The sequence below is a fragment of the Musa acuminata genome, chromosome BXJ1-9 (assembly GCF_036884655.1).
Source record: "Musa acuminata AAA Group cultivar baxijiao chromosome BXJ1-9, Cavendish_Baxijiao_AAA, whole genome shotgun sequence".
Taxonomy (NCBI): domain Eukaryota; kingdom Viridiplantae; phylum Streptophyta; class Magnoliopsida; order Zingiberales; family Musaceae; genus Musa; species Musa acuminata.
In genome coordinates this window covers 1,443,025-1,467,365 of record NC_088335.1, presented here as the reverse complement: position 1 = coordinate 1,467,365, position 24,341 = coordinate 1,443,025, and the positions used below count along the sequence as shown (strand labels likewise).

Genomic DNA, 24,341 nt, shown 5'->3' with positions numbered 1-24,341 from the left:
CAAACACGCAATGTTTGGAGAATTGGAGGCTGTGGGCCAAAGAAGCTTAGGATATGGAGAAGTAACATCAACAGATCCACCAGCTCCCAGTCTAGTTTAATGCAGACGCCACCATGCTAAGGGAGCAGCAGAGAAAAGATTGCTTCTACTCTATGAGGTGCAGCCTGAGGATTATGTAAGGAGACAGAGTGTGTGGTGGAAGCTTGCAAGAAGAAGACACCTTGTGGGGTGTTATGTAGGCATCACAGAGGAAGAAGAAGACTGTGCATCGCCATGAGGCGAGGGAGACAGCGCCCAGTGCGCATCATTAAACCTTCGCTTTGCTTAACTATGTTGGGTCGATAAAATAATGAGTGCACGCGTGTGGCAGTGGGAGATGTGCATGGGAAGGTGGGAGGAAACATCTCGATCGCACTCGCTGCTTAGTTTACTTCCCCTGCTTTCTCGTCGATGCATCATCGTGTAGCACAGAGAGAGAGAGAGAAGGTAGTAGCAGAATCCGCTGATGTCTGCCTGCCGACAGCTGCCCGATGGAGTAGCAGTGTGTTGCGAGGGGTTACGTCGTGAAGTTGATGGGGATGGAAAGTGGCAGTGGAGCCACACACCTCACGGGTAATGGGTAATGGGTAATGTGAGTCATGCGGTGGGACATTTCAGTTGACCAAGATTTTGTTATTAAGATCTGATGAGAATTAATGCATGTAATTTATTTATATTGTTTCTCTTTCCAGAGTATCGTATCGTATCGAATTTGGGTCATTTATTAGTACCAGTTCGAGCTGAACTGATTGGGTTCATCTCTTTTGATTCATTTGGGTCATCTATTAGTGCCACCAACCAATAAAAAAGGATGAGACCTGATGCTCGATAGGAAATAATAAAAAATAATAATATTTTAAGTACGAAAGATGAGTTTTCATGAGGATAATTTATAATATGACATGAACTTAGTTGGTGGATTACGGTGATAGATCATCTTTCTTCCTAGATTGAGGTAACGTTGTGGATGTAGACATGTGGCATTACGAGATTGACGTCGATCTTTATTAGAGAGATAATGGAGGATAAAGTTCTTTGATGACATGTCAAGGTTCAAGTTGCCATGCGAGGGCATTGTAGGAGGAGCTTATGGGAATCCCATGCGGCCATGATTTCTTTGACTCGAGGCCTCATTATCCCTTCCATCTTGATTTCCTCCTCCCCTAATCGGTGAAGGCTTGTCTGTTTATGTGTGTGTGTGTGTGAGAGAGAGAGAGAGATATGACCGATAAGAAGTAAATAAAATTTTCTAAATTAGTCCAAGAAAGAAAAAAGGTTTATTTCTTTTTTTGCCAAGAATTTTGAATTTTTCCTTCTATAAACTCTATTTTATATGCTTCGACACGTTGAATAGAACTATTAAAAATAAAATTTTTGCAATCCTTTCTTGATTTTATTGTGACCTCTATTTTTTGAAGTGGAACTTTTATTCGCTTCATTAAAAATATATCAAAATATTAATACACTATGTATAATTTTTATATTTTTTTATTTTGGGAAAAGGTATTAAAAATATTTTTTAGTGATCAATATGTGTATGTCATGAAACACTACTCCAAACATCTGTGATGGTGTTGGTACAAAAGAATTTCTAAAACTAATTGTGGGAAGTCATGCAATGCATGAAATGGATATATTAGTGACAAAATTTAGCATAAACTCAAACCTATCAATTTTATCCAAACATAGATCCTTTCAAAATATGTAAATTTAACCAATTTATAGATATCATTATAAAGTTAACCAATTTCATGAGTGCCTTTTCAATTTGATTCATCGACGTTTCGTCCGATTTTTTGACGCATCATCTTCTCTTGCGACTTATTGCCCAATCAGCCAGTTGATCTCTACAATTCTGATTTTCTTAACGTAATTTTCGCTCTTCTTGGCCCGAGGCCTTCTATCAATGTGTCGACCGATCTTTCGACTCGACGTCCAATCTTCTGATATATTCCACTCCGGCCCAACATGATTCTTCTTGCTTTAATTGTCTCTCCCTGATCGAATCTAATCATACGTCACTCAAAACGCAGATTAGATCACAAACACTATCAATTTGTTTCATCATCAAAATTCGAGATTTAACAGTATATATATATATATATATATATATATATATATAAAATCTTTTAACTCTCTAACACCAATGTTCATAAGACTTGATATAATTTTATGTTAATTATCGGTGAGTTAGCGTAATCCCACATATTTTTTAATCTAGTCTTGGGGTCGACATCGATGGTGCTATTTTAGTATAATGATAAAAAAAAAAAAATTGAAAAGTGATGAGATCAGGATACAAAGAATATGCTCGAAAAATCAACTTTCCGTTAAAAAAAGGAAAAGAGGGATGGAGGAAATGTATCTCTCAAAATAATTTCTATATACACTAATGTTAATGTGCCATATATACCATGAATATCATGCATTTTTTTTTCACTTGGTTAAGTGATCTTTAAAAAAGATGTTAATCATCCTTTTCCAAAAATAAAAATGTGGAGTGGGAAATTTTAACGAACAATAGATTGGTTTTAATTTTCCTTTTGTTCTTTGGCACCTCTTCAAATGACTAATCACTTTGCTACTTTGTGTTTCTCGAGTATAATATAAACAATCATATATATATATATATATATATATATATATATATATATATATATATATATATATATGTATGTAAATATTTTTGGATCATATTTGATTTGATGTGACATTCCGAATGATTGAAGATCAAACCCAAACAAGAACAAGAAGATGAGCATTAACGAAACTGTTGCGATCAATCAATCAAACACGAATGGCAAAGCTGTAGAATGAGTACTACTACAACACAAACACACACACAGCTAGAGAACACCAATCTACCGCACGCCATGCATATGCTTATTCTTCTTCTTCGTTGGTCTCACTGCTTGTCCGTCCCCTTCTGCAACTTACCTTTGATCCATTGAAACCCTGTGCTCGATCCTTCCTTCACCTTCTTCAAGCCCGACGAAGCCACGTTCTTCGTCTTCTCCAGTCCTTTCTTCAACCCTCCACCGCTCTTCTTGTTCTTCTTCTCGCTCTTCTCCTTCCCCTTGGCAAGGTCGGCGTGATCGCTGGTGTCCCACTGGTCCGCCCATGACGGCCCCCCCGAAGAGACGTTTTCCTCCATGTCTTGCCTTGTCGGATGAAGATGATAGGGACGTCGAGATGGCACGAGTTTATGTAGGGGCAGCAGAAGGTGAGGTGAGATGAGAAGAACGTCGAGGTTCATGTACGTGGTGAAGGAATATTACATGACTGCTGGTGCAGTACTTCGTCCATCACCTTGTGATGTGTGTCTCACGGCATATCTTTGTTTCACCGGGAAATATTGCTTGCTTTTCTTGTGCGTAGAAGAGGGAATGGATTGGCACGGAATGTGATCTTGTGAGATTTCATTGTCGATTTGTTGTCTCAGTAAAATTGATCTGATCGATTTATTTTTCCAAATATTCGTGTCCCTTTGTCACTTCGATTGGAGGGCAAAAAGATATATATATATATATATATTTCAAGTCTTATTTCTAATGAAAGATTACGTCGAAAATTCTTCCAACAAAAATTCATATCAAGTTAGTATACATTTGTTTGTAGGCGTCAAATGCTTTTGAAGTATTAGTTTGAATCCAAACATACCTAAGAAGGCTGCTTAACGAAGCATCGTCCATCATATTAATAAGGGAATATTCATGTGACACATGTAGCAAAATTTTGGTCATATTTGATGATTGATATTATTAAAATTGATAAGCACTTTTTAGGAGTTCTAATTATCTTTAAACTAGCTGATATAGTTCTCATTAAATTAAGACTCCTTGGTGAATTAGGATATGTTGCAATAGTTTTGGTGAGAGGGAGGAGCAAGACATTTTGGGCTCCTAAGAGCGATATCTAGGGTTTTTAGAGAGGATTGAAAGAGTTTTTTTTTTTGTGAGAGATGAACAAGGAAAGTAGTTTGATAGTTGATATTACTAAGATTGTTGTATATTTATAGTAGTCGTAGTTGTATTTAAATTAGTTGGTAGAGTCCTAATTATATTTAAATTAGTTGGTAGATCATCTATATTATTAAAGTTGATAAGTATTTTTAGGAGTATTAATTGTATTTAGATTAATTAGTAGTGTCCTAATTAAATTAAAACTCTTTAATGAATTAAGATTTGTTCCTATGGTTTTAGTTAGAGAGAGAGACAAGATACTTTCAGTGCTCTTAAGGATAATTTTTAGGTATTTTATAGAGGGTTAGAGAATTTTTCAGGTTTATATGAGAGGTGAACAAAGGAAGTCATACTTTGAGTGGGGATAAATTAAAGAGCTTTGTAATTGATCTCATATATTAAAAATTATGAATTTTTCCATAGACGTTACCAATAATTTATTAAATCATATTAATCTTATGTCAATTTTCTAGTATATTCTTGTGTCAATTTTATTTTTTGATTTTTAAATTTTTTTTCTTTGTTAATTAAATGGTATTAGAGCTCAAAAGATTCGATGATTAAAAATTCAATAAGGATATTATTGGTTGTTTTTTTACTGGTTTTACTACGAAGAAATTTAATAGAAGATATAATTTTAGTAGGTAAATTAAAAAAAAACATAGTAAAAACATTGAAAGGACGAGTAGATAAATTTAAAAAATTGACTAATGAAAATTGAAAGGATGAGAACTATTCATATTTGCATCATAGATAATATTATCAATAATATTATTGATGATGACTTTACCATAATTATTTAGTAAAAGGAGAAGGTAAGACACTTTCGGTATCCTAAGGATGGTTTCTAGGGTTTCGACAAAGGGTTAAAAGAATTATCAAGATTTACATAAGAGGTGAATAAGGAGAATCGTACTTGAAGGGGGATAACTAAATAATCTTTTAATTAATCTCGTATATTGAAAAATATAATTTTTTTCCATTGATATTGGTAAGGATTTATCGAAGCGCATTAATTTTGTGTTAGCTTACTAGTATGTATTTTTGATTATTAATCTCTAGTAAATTTCTCTTTGGATTTTGATTTTTTCTTTCTCTCCCTCCTCCATGACATACCTAAAAAGCATCGATTATATTCCACGTGTCAAGTTCATGATCGTATTATTTACCTCATATTAAATTTTAGCTTAAGGACATAGTCATCTCAAAGCATAATGTTCTCAATTATTATAACCTGTTCCAAGAATTTTTATCATTTATAAACCTTGATTTCTCACTTCTATTTTATTTTTTTCTTAATTTTCTCTAAACTACTTTTTTTTATTTTTGGTATTTCCTTCCTCAATTACGACCAAGTAACTTTGAAAATGAAAAATTTATGCAGTTATAATATCTTTAAGCTCATACATCTATAATTGTATAAAATATTATTTGACTTTTCTCAGCTTTCTATTTGTTAAATAGTTTTTTATTATTCAAGATTCTTTATATGTTGTTCAATATAAATTATAGTTCTTTCTAACCTTGAGGGCATCACACTTTTTATTTTCTTTTTTCTCAGTAAATAATGAAGACAAAAAAGACACACGTTTAGTATCTAAATAATATCAATTTCATTTCAATCTTATGAATACTGTAAAAAGATAAAACCAAAGATATTATTCTTCTCTGAGTTAAAGTAAAAAAAGGGTTTCAACTCGTTAAGCTGGCAGGAACAGTAGCAGCTATGATCAATTCAAATGATTGATTGATTTATGCCAAAATTCGTAGCACACTTTGATGCAGAAGACCAAATGATATTTGGTGTCGAAGCAATATATTTGCACAACTGTTGAAGCATCACCTCTGCAATGTTGCAGTTGCCTTCACATCCGCTATCTTAATTAAAGTTCCAGTCACGCTTATGAAAGAGCAGAAGGGCATGCAAGGATTATTTATTTTGCCCCCAAGAAAAGAAGATGCCTGTTAAATCAAAACACTGGTGATGCAATGCTTTAATGAAAAGCTGTAAGATTCTTAGTGAAGAAGAGGAAGGTTAGCACATTCATGCCTCCCTCGGAGCATCAGAGAAAGGCAAACGGTAAGGAAAAAGAAACCCATTGGCTCGGTGTCTTGACACAGACGAAAGAAGAAAAGAAATAAGAGAAAGAATGAATGAGGGGTACAGAATCGTAGGCGACCACAACTTCTTTTGCTCCTTTACAGCTCGCTCGCTCGACGCAAAGATTGTGAGATTGCAGGAGAGCCACGCAAAGGTAGCTAACTGCAGAGAAGAAGGAAGAATTACTTGGAGCTTGCTTGGATGATTGATTCGTTACTTGCACAGATCGTAAAGGTAGATTCCAAGTGCGTCATTGTATTCGTTACTTGCTTGGATTAGCTTTCATCAAGCATTAATGGTTGCTTGGGATGAAAACAAAGTGATGTACGAAAAGGAACAACTATGAGGCACAAATACTTGTAGATTCCAAGTGGGTCGAGTACTACCAGTCCACTGCTCAATTGATAATCTAGAGTTCCATAGCTGCAACCCAGACATCAAAGCCATGGCGTTGGCACTAGATCTGGAGCGCGTGCTATTGCATATACTGCCGATGCCTGCGATGATGGCGCAGGGGCAACTACTAGGCATGCCAAACCACATGGAGATGATTCGAGACCGCCTCTGGAATATCAATGGCACGATCTTGGACGCTCAGCTTCGAGCGTTGAAGGAGCCGGAGTTGGAGGAGTGGGTGACCGACGTCGGTGCAGCCATTGTGGACGTCGACGATCTGCTCGGTAGGATCCTTGACTGGCATCCAAGACGAGGAGCGGCTGCAGCATCGAATCGCTCGTCACGCTCCATCTGCAGCATCCGAGTGGCCTCTCGCCAAGCCATTCTATTGGAGCTCAAGGAGATGGTGCGCAGGCTGAACTGTCTGGTGAGGAGGGGGTCTGTGTTGGGCCTCTCGAAGGAGATACTGGAGTCTGTGGATCCACGACAAGAAGAAGAGTACTCCACCGTCCTAAGAGAAGAGGTGGTGGGACGCAACGAGGATGTAGAAAAAATCATCGACATTTTGCAGCAACAACAGTCTGGCGATCGTGATGAATGGCTGCTCATAGATGGCAATAATGGGAAGACGACCCTTGCTCGGTTGATTTACCACCACCCCTGGGTGCAGGAGCAATTCCAACATCGAATCTGGGTGGATGTCCCAAACAATTTTTATTTGGATCCCATGTGGATCATGAGAGAATTCACGAGATCAATAACCGGGGAGCCATGCGAGGACATCTGGCTATTCTTCGATGGAATCCAAGGAAGCAAATACTTGCTCGTTCTGGATGATCTCTACGCCGGGGAGGAGAAGGATAAGTGGCTCCAATCGGAGAGCTTTCTATTGCTCGTCGGCGTGTACATATGGTTGAGTATACAAGATGACGTGGTCAATAATGAAGACGTCTTCCATGTGTTAGCTTCCGAAGGCCTTCTGTCGTATTCAGACATCGTAGGGACGGAAAGGAAATATATGAAGGCCCCCGATTCTGCACTGTTTTTATTTAGTGTCATAAAATATTGTTATATCTTGACGAAGGCTTATTCGGATTCAACAATCCCACCACAATGTTTCTATCTACGTATGTTGGTCGATTCCAATAAGATCATATTTCCAACGATCTTGTCAAGAGGGGTAAATAAGTTAAGAGGTTTGATATTAGAACGGAAGGAGATGGATTTTCAACACAAATATCATATCCTACATATTCCAGAAGGTATGTTTACCAATCTTATACATCTACGTATATTATGTTTACGAGCTATCAGAGTCCAGCAGCTACCTGATACAGTGGGCAAATTGCTTGTCTTAAGATACCTCAATCTTTCTCAGTCCGAGATCCAAGTACTTCCTGAATCCTTGTGCAAGCTCAAGAATTTACGAGTCTTAAATCTAACCTATTGTGAAAAGCTTCAGAAGCTACCGAAACGAATACATAATCTTGAGAATTTATATATTTTAAAATTAGCTTATTGTACAAAGCTTCAAATGTTACCTATTTCGGTCACCAACCTTGTAAAACTACAAGAGTTAGATCTGGAAGGTTGTCAATGGCTTGTTGAATTACCCGAGGGTTTGAGTAACATGAAAAAATTGATAGATCTCAATGTGTATAAATGTCCATTGAATCAAATGCCACATGAAATAAGTCATATGAGCTACCTTCTGAAGTTGTCTGGATATAACGTAATTGGTGGTCTTGGAAATACCTTCTCGAAGTTGCAATTGTTGATGAATCTAAAAGTATTATGGCTACAAAATCTTGAACAAGTATCAAAATTAGGAGATGCTTCGACTCTTTTAAAATTACATGATGTACTTCCACGACTCAGATATTTGAGGTTAAATTGGAAATGGGACAATACGGATGACATGAGAACCTCTAAATTGGTTTCGCTACAGGTACTCGAAGGCCTCCAACCCAATCCAAACTTGAAAAAATTAGAGATTATTTTATATGCCGGCAAGGAATTTCCAGTATGGATAAAAAAGGGGTTTGACTATCACCACAAGTTGGAAGAGATCAAACTAATCAATCTCAAGAGATGTAAAAAGCTACCGTCACTCGGAGGACTACACGATCTCAAGATTATCGAGATAAGTGGTATGGATTTAATCGATGCTATGGATGAAGCATTCTACGGTGAAAATGAAAATGGGACATTTCCTAATTTGGAAAAACTCATATTGTCCGATATGCCTGCACTAGAAAAATGGTTAAAGGTGGAGCGGCGACGAGAACTTTTGTTCCCGAATCTTGATGAATTGACAATAATCCAATGCCCAAAATTCGAAGCTTTAGAGGTGGATCTGGAGGTCACAAGATTGAGTATTTGGTTGGACAATAAGATGCTGCGGACATCTGAATTCAAGGGTTGGCATAACCTCCAAAGTATGGAGCACTTGGAGATAGTTGGATGCAAAGAGATGAGGTGTTTGCCACAGGACATGAAACGATGTGTTAAACTTCAGAAGTTGAGAATTATCGGATGTGACAATTTGGACTGTTTGCCGGAGTGGCTGTCAGAATTGGAAGATCTGGATTCTTTATATATATGTGGCTGCAGAGCTCTATCATCCATGCCAGAGGAGCTTAAACGATCGCCAAACGTCCATGTTAAAGGTTGTCCGAAGCTGTGACTTTAACCAGCGGAGCAGAGTACGTTCTCCTACCTTGGAATATTTTATGCTAGGATTAGAGCAGATTGAGATAGAATTAGCAATATTTCATTTCACTGTTCAGAAAGCACCATCTGATTTCGGTAGCAGCATCAAATTGCAGATGTTTGGGACTTGGAAAGGAAACATTATTCTGGAATTCTCCATTTCTTCCTGATTCTTATAAACATTTAACCCTCCCTCCCTACCTAACTGATGCTGTGGTAAGTCGTAGTTTCATTTCTTTTCCTGTAGTCAGAGATAATTGCAAGATTTGCTGGTAGTCAGTCTAAGATGAATTATATTTAATGAAACTGGACCAAGCAATTTTCCACCTGAATCTTGTTGTAATTAGTTCGATGCAACATAGAAAGTTTGTGTATGATTGTTATGCCATGTAACCACTATTATGACTGACTTCCGATGATGTCTAAATTTGAAGATGTTTTCCTCTGGTTGTTCCTCGATGCCTTGGGGTTTTTTATGGTTCTATAATATGCTTTTCTAGCGGACAACAAATTATTTTGGATTGGGTTCTTTGTTTTGTTTTTGTGTGCCAGTCAGCTACAACTTTGATCATAGAGAACCTGTGTGACCATAGTGGCTGAAAGTAAGATTGACTTGCAAATGAAATCAAATCAGGATTTTAAGATTGAAAGTGCACAAATACAAAACATCTGCCTATTGAGGTGGCAGAGATTTCCTCCTACAAACTAAATGGTAGAGGATCTCTTCATCAGCCACCTTCCCACCAGTTATTTTAGTAAACTATAAATCTGAAATTAGATATGGTAGAGGATTTATTGTACCAGACTATGTAGGTAGATATCGGGTTATATTTTATTATTATTTTCTCAATGATATTGGATATTATATTATAGTGTACCATACCACTTGAGATACTAGAATCATATTAAGTCCAATAAATCGATATTAGATCAATATTTAAATCGCTAGACTTTTCTTTCGTTGTAGCATTTGTTTGATTTTGTTATGAATTTTCTAGATGTCTTTTGTGACCAAGTATTATTTTTGTTCTAGGCTTTTGTAAAAGCCGAAAGACTAAGGTTTACTTTAAGCATTATTTTGATATCTTAATTTGTTTAATTTTCAAGGACAAGCGTAGCTAACATCATCTGTTTTACTTGTTTTCTTTTCAGAGGAAAAGATTGACTATCGTGCAAGGATTCGTTTGATAAATCAAGACAAGAACAAATATAATACACCTAAATATCGTTTTATTGTTTGCTTTATATCCCGACATTGAGTTGTTTATATTTTATTTATTTACATTGTTTTGATGTATCATTATGTGTTCTTAAGTGAGTATGTGATTAAACCAATAAGAATATTGTTGTACAAATAATATCTTCAATAATTATTGTTGGAGATTTGGTACTTGCATCAGTCTATGCATACGAATTACCTCCTTGTGGGCATGGAAGGAGGCCTTACCAATTATGCAGCAGGTTATCATGCAATTCTTCATGAAAACTTTTATGCTTTCCTCTGTTATATAATTGTTCGTGTTGTTCTTCTTTCTACTATTATTTACTCAAAAAATAGCTTATTGCACTGGACTTCTTTTGGCTCGTCGTGTTTTGAAGAATCAAACACATGAGAATATCGGGTTATCGCATATAAAATAATATATGCGATAACAATAACAACATGCTTATAAATTGTTCTAAAACAATGGGATGCACCTTAAATGCTTGACTTTACCTTTCGATCATGTTTTCGAGAGAATGGATCGTGAATCCATAACAACACTAGAGATAGGCACCGAGAGAGGAGTGGGCGAGAAGGTCAAGAAGGATTACTCTGCCCTGTTTAGCAAGTTTGGCATGGATAATCTATCACTCTTACTGGAACATGAACTCGTTGAGTCAAGTTTGAGAAGGCATTCGATACATTCTTGAGCTTCACGACTCTTGATCAAGTTTCGTAGGCATTCACTCCACAATATTGCAAACAGACACAAGAAGACAAGGAAAAGCCATCCACATATCGAGCAAATCCAAGCCTTTTTATTAACCTTACAAACATCAAGATCGACTCTTCCAAAGGTATCTCAAACAACTGCCTTGATTTGTATCAGATGATTACTATATGGTATACATATTACAACTTATAATCTAATCTGGCTTGTAATGAATGACAAAGCATTGCTGTTCTTTGCCCGGAGGAACTGATCTTTATTAGGAACTGATCATAGTGAGAGCCAACTTGAACACAACTATTTTATCTTAGTAAGAACTTGAAAGTGCAAACACCACAAGGATCCCACAGATTTCACATCAGCAACATTTCCAGCATCATGATTTATTGGGTCAAACATTTTGGTTCACCATTATGTCTAATCAACCTCTTCATTAGAAATGTCTCCAGAATCTAACAGAAAAAGACTTTCATGTTTGGACAATGAAAGGAAAGAAATGACATGAATATAACATAAGGCAGAACATTAGAAACCAGGGAAACAGAATCCCAGGATGCTCCATCTGATCTAGCCATAACAAAAGGAAAGAATTTATAATTACTACAGAAATAACATGGATAATTTACAGTGGAACTATGAGTGCCAACACCATGGCAAAACAAAGAGTTTTTGACAGCAAAAATCAAGTACAGCAACTGAAACGAGATTTAAGAGTACAAATTGCTGATTAAAATTTTAAAGGGATCCTGATGAAATTTGTTTGTCCACATTTTGGGAAAGACAAAATGCACTCATGTGAACAATTATCACAATTAACTCTACTAAAGTAATTAGAAAAACTCAGTTTAAGTAACTATTAGTAAGAGGTGCTTAAATCCACGGCGGAGATGTTCTAATTTTTCTATTATCAGTTGCCTACAGTGAAAATGAAGCAGGAATGCACCAAATTAATTAGTAAGAGAACATTGGAGATGGGTTTGTGGCAAGAATCACAGAAGGGAAGATTGAATCACATGCCAAGGATCCAATGTCCTACTTAATCTTCCTTTAAAGCCAAAAAGAACTAAGCAACATCTGAACAGGACATTGTCTTAAACATACACAAGTAAACTGTACATCAAAAAAATATGGATCTTTCAGTTAGAAGCTATAAATATTCATGCCGAATTAACTCCGGCAAGGGCAAGATCCTCATGATTCAAACTTCTTGATAAACCTCGATCATATGTTTTAGAACGAGACTCATGTATCACTTGAATGGTAGCAAAAAAAACCAAGCAGTCCATCTGGCACGGTGTAGTTTGGAATTTTAGAAAAAAATAGGGCATCAAATTTAAACTAAAATTAATAGTAGAAAATCATATATCATAAGAAAAAAAAAATGAAGTAACAATATTATTCAGTCATAATGTATATAAAAAATATAAATTGAATAAATTTTATCCTTATGGATGAAATATATTTTAGGTACATAATATCTTGAAAATATAATGCTTTAACAACCTAACAAAAAATAATTTCTTGTCAGTTTCGGTTCTTTTTTGTATTATAGTTCTCTTCAATTTCAAATATTGCATAAAGTTTTGATTGGTATGAAAGTTTTATTAGTTAAATCATACCTGTGTGCACCTTTATTGAACTCCTGGAAGGAAGCAAGAGTAAGTTTGTAGTCGCCATAGGTTTATCTTTGCTGTATAGAATAATGCAACTTACTGTTAGCTTCAGTCATGGGATTCACTAGCTTGTATTTGTCATGAGATATTTTCAACATCATTATCGAGCCAAAGCCTGCCACCTTCGACCGATCACAATCATCTAGCAAAACATTTTTGGCACCTTACTGTAAATCATAATCATATAGTAGACAACGAGTAGCTATGAACGAATGATCTCAGCTACCTGATCAAAGTTCAGACAGTGGATAATCTTACTTTGGTCTCAAGTGAATGGATTATTGGGTCTGGTTTGCACTCATAAAGATAATTTATGCCCCTGAATCAAAAAAGAAACCAATACTTTGTCAAGAAGAAATTCATTTTTCATATTGATTTGGTTCGCAATTTGTTTTACGTTATATAATCTTTTTAACTCTCTAACACCCATGTTAATAAGATTTGACATAGTTTTACGTTAATTATCGGTGAGTTTAACCCTACATATTTTTTAATCTAGTCTTGGGGCTCACATCGATGGCGCTATTTTAGTATAATGATAAAATAAATAAATTTAAAAAATGATAAGATCGGGATACATTTACAAGTCTTAAATCTAGCTCATTGTGAAAAGCTTCTTAAGCTTCCGAGAGGAATACATAATCTTAAGAATTTACATGTTTTAAAATTAGCATATTGTACAAAGCTTCAGATGTTACCTATTTCGGTCACCAACCTTGTAAATCTAAGAGAGTTTGATTTGGAAGGTTGTCAATGGCTTATTGAATTACCTGAGAGTTTAAGTAACATGAAAAAGCTGATAGATCTCAACGTGTATAGATGTCCATTGAATCAAATGCCACATGGAATAAATCAAATGAATAACCTTGTGAAATTTTCTGAACATATCATAGTTGGTGGTCTTGGAAATGTTTTCTCAGAGTTGCAATCATTGATGAATCTAAAAGAACTAAGTCTACAAAATCTTGAACAAGTGTCAAATTCAGAAGATGCTTCGACTCCTTTAAAATTGTTTGATATACTTCCACAACTCATATATTTGAGGTTATATTGGAAATGGGACAATATGGATGACATGAGAACCTCCAAATTGGTTTCGCTACAAGTACTTGAAAGCCTCCAACCCAATCCAAACTTAAAAAAATTAGAGATTATTTTATATGATGGCAAAGAATTTCCAGTATGGATAAAAGAGGGGTTTGACTATCACCACAAGTTGAAGAAGATCAAACTAATCAATCTCAAGAGATGTAAAAGGCTACCGTCACTCACTCGGAGGACTATTCAATCTCAAGACTATTGAGATAAGTGGTATGGATTTAATTAATGCTATGGATGAAGTATTCTACGGTGAAAATGGAACATTTCCTAATTTGAAAATATTCATATTGTCCAATATGCCTGCATTACAAAAATGGCTAAAGGTGGAAAGAGAAGAATTTTTATTCCCGAAACTTTGTATTTTGACATTAATCCAATGTCCAAAATTCAAAGCTTTAGAGGTGGATCTGAAGGTCTCAAGACTGAGTATTTGGTTGAACAGTAAGATGCTGCGGACATCTGAATTCAAGGGTTGTCACAACCTCCGATTTATAAGGGACTTGGAGATAGTTGGAAGCCAAGAGATGAGGTGTTTGCCTCAGGAAATGGAACGATGTGATGGACTTGAGAAGTTGAGAATTATCGGATGTGACAATTTGGACTGTTTGCCGGAGTGGCTGCAAGGATTTGAACGTCTGGATTCTTTATATATATATATGGCTGCAGAGCTCTATCATCATATATATATAAATAAATCGATCAGATCAATTTTACTGAGACAACAAATCGACAATGAAATCTCACTAGATCACATTCCGTGTCAATCCATTCCCTCTTCCACGCACAAGAAAATCAAGTAATATTTCCCGGTGAAACAAAGATATGGCAGTCATGTAATATTCCTTCACCACGTACATGAACCTCAATGTTCTTCTCATCTCACCTCACCTTCTGCTGCCCCTACATAAACTCGCGCCATCTCGGCTTCCCCATCATCTTCAACCGACAAGGCAAGACATGGAGGAAAACGTCTCTTCGGAGGGGTCGTCAAGGGCGGACCAGCGGGACACCAGCGATCACGCCGACCTTGCCATAATCCGACAAGGCAATACACTGTAGCACTAGATGATGATGCTGATTAACAGCAGCATCACGCAACTCATCATCATCATAATCTAGTGCTACAGTATCACCATCTTCATCAACATAGGTAAGAACAAGATCAGCTTCTGGACTGAGTTTGAAGAGGTTAATAATCTTCTTTCGGAGTCCAGTCATGTTGTCATCTATCATCTCTCCATGGACGTAGGCATTAAACAGCTTAAGCGTATCACCATACTTCACCTGGAAAGTACAGACGGTTGAAATGAATAAAAGGGAAAAAAATAAGACAGACCAAAGGCAGTCCATTATGGTAAGGAAGATAAGCTACAGTGTTTTTTAATTTTGTTTTGCTTGCTGCCTTCTTTATGATATAATGAAAGAGCATATGTGTTTTATTCCATAGAACAAGCTGACAGAACTCAGCTTGAGACAAGGTCACGCAAGACCATGTCCATGCTAATACACTATTAAGCATTTTCAAAAAGTCCAAGTCTCTCACGAGCAAAAACAAAGGTGGAACTCATTTCTTATTTCACCAGGAAAAACGTGTCGAACCATAAACAAAGGTCGCCTAGTGCACCAACACATGGTTTATGCCTTTAAGGAGAGTCAAAATATGCAATCATATCCATGTAGGCAAAGTGAATATTTCTGGACTGGAACTCCAGTCACTTCATTTTTCATATTGATTTGGTTCGCAGTTTTACGTTATATAATCTTTTAACTCTCTAACACTCATGTTCATAAAATTTGACATAGTTTTACATTAATTATCGATGAGTTTACAGTAATTCTATATATTTTCTAATCTAGTCTTCGGCCGACATCGATAGTGTTGTTTTAGTATAATGCTTGAAAAACATCTTTCAATCTAAAAAAGGAAAAGAGTGCCCGAGGAAATGTATCTCCAAAATTTTTTTTCTATATACACTAATGCTAATGAGCCATATATATATATATATATGTTGGATGAAAGATGTTAATCGTCCTCTTCCAAAAATAAAAATGTGGAGGGAGAAATTTGAACGAATAATAGATTGGTTTTAATTTTCCTTTTGTTCTTTGGCACCTCTTCAAATTACTAATCACTTTGTTATTTTGTGTTTCTCGAGTATAATATAAACAATCATATATATATATATATATATGTAAATTTTTTTGGATCATCTTTGATTAGATGTGACATTCAGAATTATTGAAGATCAAACCCAAACAAGAACAAGAAGATGAGCATTAACGAAACTGTTGCGATCGATCAATCAATCAAACACGAATGGCAAAGCTGTAGAATGAGTACTACTACAACACAAACACACACACAGAGCTAGAGAACACCAATCTACCGCACGCCATGCATCTGCTTATTCTTCTTCTTCGTTGGTCTCACTGCTTGTCCGTCCCCTTCTGCAACTTACCTTTGATCCATTGAAACCCTGTGCTCGATCCCTCCTTCACCTTCTTCAAGCCCGACGAAGCCACGTTCTTCGTCTTCTCCAGTCCTTTCTTCAACCCTCCACCGCTCTTCTTGTTCTTCTTCTCGCTCTCCTCCTTCCCCTTGGCGAGGTCGGCGTGATCGCTGGTGTCCCGCTGGTCCGCCCTTGACGACCCCTCCGAAGAGACGTTTTCCTCCATGTCTTGCCTTGTCGGATGAAGATGATGGGGAGGCCGAGATGGCGCGAGTTTATGTAGGGGCAGCAGAAGGTGAGGTGAGATGAGAAGACGTTGACGTTCATGTACGTGGTGAAGGAATCTTACATGACTGCCATATCTTTGTTTCACCGGGAAATATTACTTGCTTTTCTTGTGCGTAGAAGAGGGAATGGATTGGCACGGAATGTGACCTTGTGAGATTTCATTATTACCTGCTGGGAGAATTTTTATCATTTATAAGTTCTATGTTCTTAACCTTCATTTCTCACTTCTATTTTATTTTTCTCTCAATTTTTTTTCTGAACAACTTTCTTTTTATTCCCCTCCCTAAATTTTCTTTTGGTATAATATCTTTTTTGGCATAATTTTCTCCAAACGATTTTCTTTTTATTTCCCCCCTATTGGTTCTTGATTCAAGTAGTTATCCACGTGGCTATCATATGCGTCGGATGCTTATGATACAAAGGTGTTGATTATGTGCAGTCCACGTTGGCTTGGGCTACTCGATGTGTCAGACACGTGTCATCTACATGCTCATCGCTCGTGCGACACTTTCACCATCCCTACCCACCCTCTTCACACGTCAACCTTTCTTTCCAAAAGGAAATCCTTCCATCCCACTACTTTTAGGAGTTGATTACGTGTCACCCCCAAATATAATGTCGGATAACGCTTGATTGAAATCACAATGCTCAATACCCAAAACATAAGCATTGACCGAGTCCCCATGACAGAGAGAATAGACCTCAAGTATCATATTTTACGATTAAATCAACATAAATATCGTTTTCGGAGCTGATTGGGATGTTTTGACTTTCCAACTTCTTATCAAAATCTTTAATAACTCAACGGTATTTTCAAAATTTATGTGAGGATAATTAAATTAAATTAAATTAAATTAAATTAAATTTGGATTTCTATCTAAGATTATTTGTATAATGTAGATTTAATATTAAATTTTAGATAAATTAAACTAAATTTCGGTTTTAAATTTGTATAATGTAGATTTAATATTAAAAAAGTAAAATTAAAATTCAATTATGTGGTAAAACATTTTATAGCATAAATCCCTCGATCGTTATGGTCACCTGAGTTTGGCACACGTGGCAGACTCCCCATGCTGTGTTGGTTTTCTTCTCGGCCAAGCAAACCAACTCGTTCCCATAAAGCGAGTCTGGTGGCAAATAAGCCCAAGGTATACCTGCCATCTCCCGAGCGGCTCGCGCTGCGCTCTCTGCGACAAGCTGCGAAACCCCCCTGCCCCTTTCCCTTCGCCTTCCTGCATCGTTCGGATACTTCCTCGCCTCGATCTCTCCGTCCCCCTCTCCCTTCTTTCTAGCTCTCATCCTCTGCGAAGAGATTTTAGGGTCAGGGCCCCTTGATCGCGCCTTCGGCTCACCCGATAAGCTGGCGCACTTCTCGCTCATCGATTCGTCGCCGATGGAGCCCCGCCTTAACCAGTGGGACTTTGTGATCAAGGTCCGTATGTCTTTTCTTGTCGATCTCTTTTTCGTCTGTGGATTAGGTATGTGGCTCGTCGATTGTAGATGAACTCGATGTGTCCTACTTTGTTCTGCATGATCGGCGATCATCGTTATGGTTTCTTTGCTCAAATTTAGGCTTTTTGCGCTGTTAGATATGTTGTCAAAGGTCGCTTTCTCTCTACCCCTTCCTGTAAAGGTTGTGTCTGGTTGATTGCCGGTGATCCTTATTTTCCCTTTCTGTTCTGCGTCATCGTCGATCATCGTTAGTATTTTTTGTTTAATTCTGGGATTTTGTGCTGTTTGATTTGTTGTAAAGATCGTGTGGATGCGTAGCTATATTTCTGTAAAGTTTGGTCGGCCCTGTTGCAAGTGTTTTTGATTGAACAATCAACACGAAATTGATAGGTTGATTACACTAGTTGAACATGTTCGGTCACTCCTAGCAGTGTTTCATGCGGTTGGTTGCTTGTTACTTTTATTCTAGGGAATATGCCTTTTCCCGTAGGATGGTAGCGTCTTTTAGTTCTCTAATTCTTTTGGGTGGTACCTTTAGTCCGATGCTGGAAGTGTCAAGTGAGACTGTTTATATGGTTTCTATGTCATCCGACAGGAAGATTAAGAGATGTGGTTCCGTTAAAAACTTTAGATCTTGGATAAATGCGATGGTTTCTTTATTTACTGCAATCGGTTGATTGTTTATGAGTTCTAAATGTTTTCAAGCTGTAGCATTTTCTTCTGCAACCATATGCATGCCAATTATTTCAGGAAGAAGTTTCTTTGGTCCTTGTGTTGCTGGAACTATATCCATGTTAATTACTTAAGGACAAAAGATCTTTGTATCATTTGTCTCCTGAACCATATGCATGTCAGTTTCTTACAGAAAACAAATTATTTCTAGTAAGCTACCTAATTTCATACACTCAATGTTGTCATGAATCCTTGTCATGTGATCTTAGGGTACCTGAAGTTGATGTTTCCATTGTTAGTAGTTCTTGTGCAACTAGTTTATTTTTCGGTAGTCTTTGAAACTGTTGATTTTTTTCCCCTAAATGTGTCACCTCGGCCATCCTTCTGCTTAAGGGCATGTTTGGTTCTATAGTAGGAGTAATAAGAGTCTCTTTATATCATATATCCATATGGACTGTTTGTATGGTGCCCGAATTATAGTCCATATGAATGGCAAAATTTTGTTCCCTAACAGCAGTTGTCGCCTCTATTTTAAAAGGCCAAGTTCTTATCCATACTGGCCATTCGAAAATGGGATCACTGATCTTCCTTTACTAGTATGCGTCGAACTTCTTATTCAAGCTGGTTTCCTTCATCACTTTGCCAAATCAAGCCAGTTGCTATCCTTCTCCATCGGAAGTTTGTTATGTTCGTCTTGTGGCACAAAAGCACTACCTGATCCTATGTTTTGTTGCACAATCCACTGTTTTCTTAGTGTGATGGTAGATTGTTCAGGACTTAGTTGTCTCTCTTGCTATGCCTTTACAAACTATGCCTAAACCCTGGGAATGAGGTTCATCAATGTGGGGTGTGGTCCGAATTAATGCATACAATATTACCTCTAAGTCCCATAATCACATCTAGATATTTATTGAACATATTTTACTAAAGTCTATCTGAATATTCTTCTGAAATTAAATGCATCCTTTTCCCAATCAAAATAAACCATTTTAGAGCATTTCTTCATTTTTGCTAAATTTTGATGATTGCTTAAAAAATATAAGAAGATTGATTCTTTCAAATTTGAGTGCAAGGTTCAAGTCATGCATCGACCACTGCAAAATTTATCTTTGCAACTTGGATGCCAGCATTCAATTCACATTTTGATCCATGTGAACCTCAGATTGGCATGAGTCACATGCACTCGATCTTTCTTTTCCAGTGTAAAACTAAAGTAGCTCATGGAATATTATGTTATATTATATCTGTGGAATAATGATTCCATCAAGTAGTATTGAGAGTTAGATAAAAGAATGTAAAAGAAATCTGCATATGCAGTCTTTCAGATCAGTAGGCTGAAGATGTAGGCTATTAAGGTTCATCTTGTACAATAAGAGAATGAGCTTTATGCAGAGCTGAGCTAATGATACTAGACTTCTGTCTCTTCAGAATTTTATTTTGGAGGCATGAGGTATTATAAATGTTCTGGAGATATACAGAGTTGAGCTAATGATGATAGACTTTTGTCTCTGCAGAATTTTATTTTGGAAGCATGTGGTATTATAAATGTTATGGAGAGATCCATATTTCTGCTTGCATATCAAGATCTTTTGTTGATTGAAACAAAGACTATTTTTCGCTGTAGTTTGGTGTTTGTGAATTACGTTGCAGCAAAATAAATTCTTTTCCTCAAATGCTAAGTTCATTTTGTGTGGCATGCAGCTCTCACACTTAAATATTTAGGGTCCTATATTAAATACATGATATAAGTAGGTTCTGAGCATGAATTCAAATGAGGCAAGAATATGATTAGAAGTCACTGGCTGTCCTTTTAGAGGGTAAGGTTGCGCATATGCAATCAAGTAACTGGAGTTCCAGTCCAGAAATATTCACTTTGCCTACATGGATATGATTGCATATTTCGACTCTCCTTAAAGGCTTAAACCATGTGTTGGTGCACAAGGCCACTTTGCCTTGTGATTAGAAGGCCTGGTGTCATGGTAAGGTTGCGCATATGCAATCAAGTGACTGGAGTTCCAGTCCAGAAATATTCACTTTGCCTACATGGATATGATTGCATATTTCGACTCTCCTTAAAGGCTTAAACCATGTGTTGGTGCACAAGGCCACCTTTGTATATGGTTCAACGTGTTTTTCCTGGTCAAAAAAGAAATGAGTTCCACCTTTGTTTTTGCTCCTGAGATACTTGGACTTTTTGAAAATGCTTAATAGTGTATTAGCATGGACATGGTCTTGCGTGACCTTGTCTCAAGCTGAGTTCTGTCATCTTGTTCTATGGAATAGGAAGCCGGCAAAAAAACAAAAAGGCACTTTAGTTGATCTTCCTTACCATAATGGACTGCCTTTGGTCTGTCTCTGTCTGTCTGTTTGTCTCTGTCTTATTTTTTTCCCTTTTATTCATTTCAACCGTCTGTACTTTCCAGGTGAAGTATGGTGATACGCTAAAGCGGTTTAATGCCTACGTCCATGGAGAGATGATAGATCACAACATGACTAGACTCCGAAAGAAGATTATTAACCTCTTCAAACTCAGTCCAGAAGCCGATCTTGTTCTTAACTATGTTGATGAAGATGGTGACACTGTAGCGCTAGATGATGATGATGAGTTGCGTGATGCTGCTGTTAATCAGCATTTGAATCCTCTGAGAATCAATGTTCAGTTGAAATCTTATGCATCTGGAGGCACTGACCTGAAACAGGAGAACATGAGCCCTGCAAATGCCATGCCACGTCAAGAAGAGAATCAACCATCTGAAATTAGTTCTGTTATTGATGAAGCCTTGAAACATGTTCCTGAACCATTTCGTACTTCACTTTCCAAGATCTCTAATGATTTCCTTTCAAAGGCTTCATCTTCTGCACCAGCAATATCTCAAATTGTGGACCAGTTCTCCAAGTATGGAATATCAAATGTTAGTCAGCCTGTCAACAGGCCAAATAGTGAGTCAGCAGGAATGCCTAGTCAGACAACAACTCCAACTCAGCCAAAGGATCTTAATATTAGTGGGCCACCAAAGGTTCCATTTACTTCTGCTTCAGTATCAACAAAATCAACTGATCTAGTTTCAGAGCTTTTGCAGAAGGAGCATGAGAGTCTCAATGGGAATCATGTTAACATGGTCAAGACTGATACCTCTGGTGATCTTAATATGAACAGTCCAGATCTTCCAACATTTGAGCTAGCACCAGGATATGCCTTGACTGATGATTTACTAGCAGCCATTTGTGCTAGCAATGAGTTCACTGATCATAACAAAGAAAATGGTGATGTTGGTGGTAAAGGAAAATCTGTCCTTTATGTGCCACCTGAGATGATTTCAGAACATAATAATGAATCATTTAATCCATCTCATGCTCCAACTAATACATATGGGTTTCCTGGCATGGTGGCTGGTGACAACAACAAACAACTTCCAACCGATGCAGCCCCTTCAAGAACACCTAATGGTTTTGGTTTTCAGGGAGTCAAACAGCATGCTAAGATATCGTCTCTTGATCTTCCTGATGGTTTTAATTTTCAGGGAGTCAAACAGCATACCAAGATAGCGGCTCTTGATCTTCCTATTCACCCTCTTGGCCATCCTTACGAAAGGGATGATGGGTCTAATGACAACATGTTCTGTACTTTCCACAGGGGAATTATATGTGATGGTTGTGGAATGCATCCAATCATTGGTCCTCGATTTAAATCTAATGTGTAAGGCATTACTTGACTTTCCTTTTTCAATGTTAGTTTTATATAGTTGTTCTAAGTCAGTCTTCTTATACTTTCATGTTTCTTCTTTGGCTTTGCAGGAAAAAAGACTATGATTTATGTGGCATTTGTTTCTCTGATATGGTTAATAAAGCTGATTATACCAGGATTGACAGGGCACATCATTCATCTCGTAAAGTGTTCAAGGGTTGTTATAATTCAGTATGGCCTAACCTTCTTTCACTTGATTTAATTTCATAATATAGGATGCCCTGACTTCTTCTGCTTTCCTAATTCTAGCATTCTCGACGTCGGCTCCTTTCACCACATTTACATGGTTTTGGTGCGAGACAATCTAGATCAAAATTAGAAAGTCGCTTTATTCAAGATGTGACTGTGTATGATGGAACTGTACTTCCTCCTTCTACTCCGTTTACAAAGATATGGCGAATGCAGAATAATGGTTCGACTCGATGGCCATATGGTACAAGACTTGTTTGGGTTGGTGGTGATAGATTTGCAAACCGGGACTCAGTTTTATTGGAGGTATTCTATAGAATTGTTTATGACCTGTCCTTAGGGAGAGCTGTACTTATCTCATCTTGTTATACCAAAAATGATGTTGCAATCTCATCTTATGCAGATTCCAGCTGATGGATTTCCTGTGAATGAGAAGGTTGATATTGCAGTTGATCTCACCTCACCAGCAATGCCAGGTAGGTACTTTTCATATTGGAGATTGGCATCACCTTCTGGACAGAAGTTTGGGCAACGAGTTTGGGTTCTTATCCAGGTCTGTCATCTGCCCCAAAAATTAATTCGCTGTACCTTTTTTCTTTTGTGTAAGAATCCCTTGTTTTCTCATACAGGTGGATATCTCTCGACCAAGCTCTGCTACTGGTGTTTTCAGTGCTGATTTGAATTTGAATCTGCCACCTGAAAGCACTAGTCGAGATGGGTTTGGAATCATAGATGTCAATGCTGAGCCTTTTGATGATGTTGCTCCTGAACCCATACTCACCAACATTTCAGATGAACTTGTTAGGCCATTCGTCAATGAAGTCCCAACAGAGGGAGTGCATCCTGCCGCCGTTGATGCCATTGCACAGCCCATGCCCATAGTGAATCCTCCCGTGGGAGTGCATCCTGCCGCCGCTGATGCCATTGCACTGCCCATGCCCATTGTGAATCCTCCCGTGTCGTATCCCATAATTGATTTATCAGTGTCAGAATATGAATCATCTTTTCTTGTGCCACCATCTAAAACAGTTGCCGAGGACAACACTGTCGAGGAGACATTGCTCGATGAGCTGGAAAGCATGGGGTTTAAGCAAATTGACTTAAACAAGGAGATTCTTAGGCTAAACAAGTATGACCTGGAGCAGTCCATCGATGATCTTTGCGGCTATGCTGAATGGGAGCCACTTCTTGAGGAGCTGCAGGACATGGTTGGGTTCTTAACTGTTTAGTACTGCAGAATTACTTTAATTGTCTTGCAATAATACGGTCCAGGATTCACTTGTCATCGTTATGTGGTTGCAGGGTTTCTCCGATAGGGTAATGAACAAAAAGCTGCTGATAAAATATGATGGTAGCATAAAGCGAGTTGTACTTGATCTCATTGCCGGGGAAAAGGCATAGTGGTATTATATCTACACATAAGAGTCTGTAAATAACTATTACGTAGGACTTCGTGATTAACTACATGATGTTGATACTTGTTTCTCCACTGGATACATATGGCCTTCTGCTCTTTAATAGCTGCAACTTATATTTCATCTGCAATAATATATGTGATTGGATCGTTGCATCGGAATATCTCTGTGTTGCATGTATTCCATTTGTCACTCGTTTCAGTGATGAA

General features: G+C 37.3%; 2 protein-coding genes across 2 annotated transcripts; both read left to right on the top strand.

Annotated features, from left to right (window-relative positions):
- Positions 1-6,454: 6,454 nt before the first annotated feature.
- Positions 6,455-10,536, top strand: LOC135592345 (putative disease resistance protein RGA1). The gene is made up of 2 exons (XM_065081746.1): positions 6,455-9,426; positions 10,363-10,536. The coding sequence occupies exon 1, from the start codon at positions 6,548-6,550 to the stop codon at positions 9,182-9,184; it is 2,637 nt and encodes an 878-aa protein (XP_064937818.1). The 5' UTR covers positions 6,455-6,547; the 3' UTR covers positions 9,185-9,426; positions 10,363-10,536.
- A 7,263-nt stretch (positions 10,537-17,799) lies between these two features.
- On the top strand, positions 17,800-24,293 carry LOC135592344 (protein NBR1 homolog). The gene is made up of 7 exons (XM_065081745.1): positions 17,800-18,091; positions 21,207-22,480; positions 22,579-22,699; positions 22,778-23,023; positions 23,121-23,270; positions 23,347-23,925; positions 24,020-24,293. The coding sequence occupies exons 1-7, from the start codon at positions 18,053-18,055 to the stop codon at positions 24,116-24,118; spliced, it is 2,508 nt and encodes an 835-aa protein (XP_064937817.1). The 5' UTR covers positions 17,800-18,052; the 3' UTR covers positions 24,119-24,293.
- Positions 24,294-24,341: the final 48 nt, after the last annotated feature.